At 29.2% G+C, this 3,670-nt stretch overlaps 1 protein-coding gene across 4 annotated transcripts in view; it reads right to left on the bottom strand.

Annotated features, from left to right (window-relative positions):
• Positions 1 to 3,670, bottom strand: part of LOC123013719 — a 196,451-nt gene that overhangs the window by 17,691 nt on the left and 175,090 nt on the right. For 2 of the 4 annotated variants that reach the window (XM_044412464.1, XM_044412473.1), the window contains exons 12-13: positions 3,151 to 3,447; positions 2,854 to 3,096 (exon numbers count right to left, since the gene is read on the bottom strand). In XM_044412464.1, the coding sequence (XP_044268399.1) occupies positions 2,854 to 3,096; positions 3,151 to 3,447 (540 nt within the window). Of the gene's footprint in view, positions 1 to 2,853; positions 3,448 to 3,670 lie in introns of all 4 variants that reach the window. The other 2 variants (XM_044412445.1, XM_044412454.1) reach the window with 1 other exon arrangement.

Here is a 3,670-nt window from a genome sequence, read left to right as displayed (position 1 = left end):
TTCAGAACTAATTTTACAATTTTGTCTTTTTTAGCAAAATTTTTAGAATTTTGTAAGTTGCTTTAAATTTTTCAGAAACATCACATTTTTCGATACAATTTTGGAGAATTCCACTTTGTTTTAAATAATTTTCTTTAGTGAGTAAAAAATTTTAAAATCATAAAAACAAGCAAAATTTACTCATGTCTAAGCCTAATTTTGCACTTTTTTACTTTTTAAACAAGTAACGGCTTTAGAAATAACGAAAATTGTTTTTTTGAAACTTTTATTTCCAATCTGTTCAAACAAAAAAGAGAAGCTTTTAGTAAAAAAACTAAAAATTTTCACATTCGATATCGCTACTTTGCGGGCTCATCTTTATTAAAACTTTTTTCTTTGTTTTACAATCTTTTTTTAAAACCCTGTAAATTTTTAATTTTTTTTAATTTAAGAAACAAACGTTAAAATAACTCTAGTTACAGTAAAAAGAAATCGGTGCTGAATTTTTGTAAATAGGTATTTCGTTTTGTTTATTTTTCATTATAAAATTTCGAAGTAAAGTCCCCCATTTTTTTATTGTGAGGACCGTCAAAATAACATGCAGTGGATATTTATTAATTTTAATTTTTTATGTTGAAACTAGAGTCCCTGGATCCTGTTTTTTTGTGTAAACTACCGCAAAACCGAGCCCACAACAGGAATTATTAAAATCTCCCTAGTTTACGAGCAAAACTCGTCAAAACAAAAACAGATTTATACCGATGATGAAAATAAAAATATTATTACAACTTCCAGTACACTCGTTCGATATATTTTTTCAGCAAAAAACCGCTTTATCACTTTCACGTTGTTTGCTAGAAGCCATCAAATTTTATACACATTCATTCCTCACGCACGGAATTGTTGACACACTAATAAAAAATATGTGAAAACTTTATGAAAAAAGATTGAATATCAACGCGCTCGGTTTAATTTAACCTGAAAAAAAATTACAGGTTTACCGGGTGTATCCCCTAATTTTTATCACTCTACGAAGCTTTATAGCACTGTTTGAAATTTTTCGCAATTTAAAAAAAACACCCTGTATACCGGGTGTCCCAGCGAGTTGAAAAAGTCCATTAGTGACCTTTAAAATAAAGCAACATTTATTCAAAAACTTAGCTCGGAAATGGGTTATTTTTTATGTTTTTGTAAATTCAAAGCGATTTTTACCCAAAGAAATTAATGAAATCAAAATATTTCGTCACAAGAAAACAGAAAATAGCACAATTTTATTAAAAATATGTTATTTTCTTTAAATTTAAGAATTAAAATTGCATAAACAAAGCGAAATAATGCAAAATACGGCTTGGAAATGCTTTATTTTTATTCTTTAGATGTATTTCGAATTTTTTTTATTTATTTTTGACCGGTTTTTTACGCAGAAAGTCACTTATTAATTGAGATTTTGTTAAAACTAAGCAAAAAAAAAGTTGATTATTTCAAAACACTGCTTAGAGATCGTTAATTTTTCAGGTTTATGCAAATTTAGATAGATTTTTACAAAAAAAAATACAAAATGCGGAAGATTTTGTCAAAAGAACGTAGAAAATTCCAAAATTTGATAAAAAATGTGTTTTTTTTCTATAATTTTTTTTCTATAAACAAAGTATAAAATTGCAAAATATGGCTTAAAAATGCGCTATTTTTAATTCTTTTGATGTGTTTTGATTTTTTTTTTATAAATTTTGACCGGTTTTTACGCAGAAACTCACTTATTTTTTGAGATTTTGTTAAAACTAAGTAGAAAAAGAAAAGTTGATTATTTCAAAACTTTGCTTAGAGATCGTTATTTTCCAGCAAATTTGAAAAAAGGCAATTTTCTTATAGTAAAGCAAATAATTAGTTACTATTTAGTCCTTGAAAAGAATATATCATCAAACATTTTCAGTTTTCTTCAGTTTTTCAGCAAAATGATTAATAAAATCTAACAAAAATTATCGAAGAAGCCAAAAGACAGCTCGCAGTTCTAAATGGGACTTTTAATTAATTTTATTTTTGACAAACATCTTCAGTTTTCTTCAGCAAAATTGAATAAAAGTCATTTTTTGAAGTAAATAAAATTGAGAAAGTTTAAGAAGGTTCATAGTTTCCAAGATTTTAAAAGAATTTATTAAATAAGTTCTTTGATTTTATTTTTTTTATTTTTATTTTCTTCATAATTTTTCAACACATTTAGCAAAAATCTGAAACATTTGAAAACACCACAAATTATTTTCTTTCGCTTTTTATTCGATTCCTAGTTTAGTTTTTGAGAAGAATATCAAATATCTTCAGTTTTCTTTAGTTTTTCAGAAAAATTAATTAAAACTTAGTTTCTCTGTAGTTAAAAAGACCCGAAAACCGCTCATAGTTTCAAAATTATCAAAAAAAATTATTTAAATTTTTTTATTACAAAACAATTTTCTTTAATTTTTTTTATCAAAATTTGAAGAAAATGGACTGAAAAACTATTGTGTACGAACTATTTAGTATTTATTAGCCAGATTTAATTTATTCCCAAAAAAACTGGAAGTTTACTCAAAAAAATTCTTTAACTCTTGTAAGTCAAACATTTTTTTAATAAAAAAGTATAACGTTTACAAAAAAAAAATTGTACGGCAACAATTCTTGTAACAAGCTCGTTGTCTAAAAAAAATTGTGGTCTGTTTTAATTAAAAAAAAAAAGTTACTATGTTTATCTCGTAAGTATAAACAATTAATTAATAATCAAAATTTGTTTTGAATAGTATTTTTATATCCATTGCACACCTATAAATTTATTTATCAAAAAAATTGATAGTTTCGATGGAATACAATGGTTCCAGACTTTTGGACCACCCTGTATAACTATACCTCTTGATTGACTAGCGAATTCGCACTCCTCAAGACCCCATCGACCAATAGGAACACTTCCTTGACGAAATCCCCCGTGATAATCCTTGCCCTTTTGCAATAGCCAATCACATCCCTTAATAGGCCCAAAATCCCGGTCCCCTCCCCCGGCAATAATCCCTGTTTTTCCCCAAAAAATCTCGAGCAATTCTTGACGATTTGCAACGGCGTCGCTGTTTCGTACCCCAATTGCAACAGCTTCAACTGGAAGCAAATGCGTGATAATTCCGGGCCCGGAGTCCCCCCTCCCGGACTTACGTCCAACCCTATTTTGTATAATTGCTCCGGAGTGCATTGGGAGTAGTCGGGCTGGCGCCAGATGGGACGTAACCCATCGTTTAGAGTGCATGAACGCCGGACGAATCCGGGAAATGCGTAGCCTTTGGGACATTCCTGGAGAGTGTCGGTGTCCGGGGCCGTTTCCGGCCATGTAACGTTCAAGGAATACTCCGGGGGACATGTCCGGACTAGAGAGGGGTCCACGACGTGGATGGCGACGGTGGTCTCGCTCGAAATTGGGCCGTCTTGCACCAAACAAGAGAATTTCACCGATTTCTGGGGACGAATATTTTAAAAAATTGTTAATTTTTTATATTTATGTTTTTGTAGTGAATGTAACTAATTTATCATTAATTGAAACAAATGGTTATTTTTTTCTTGTGTTTTTTTCTTTTTATTATTTTTTACAATAATGAAATATGATTGTATTGTATTTACTTCAATAAAGTTGCTTTATTATTTTTTTTTCAAGTCCCCAAATTTTTTATTTCAATGTTTC

This window comes from Tribolium madens, unplaced genomic scaffold (genome assembly GCF_015345945.1).
Source record: "Tribolium madens isolate multiple individuals breed KSU strain unplaced genomic scaffold, Tmad_KSU_1.1 Scaffold_19;HRSCAF=116;Tcas5.2_LG9, whole genome shotgun sequence".
NCBI lineage: Eukaryota > Metazoa > Arthropoda > Insecta > Coleoptera > Tenebrionidae > Tribolium > Tribolium madens.
The sequence above is the reverse complement of the archived record's forward strand: the minus strand, read 5'-3'. Positions and strand labels throughout refer to the sequence as shown.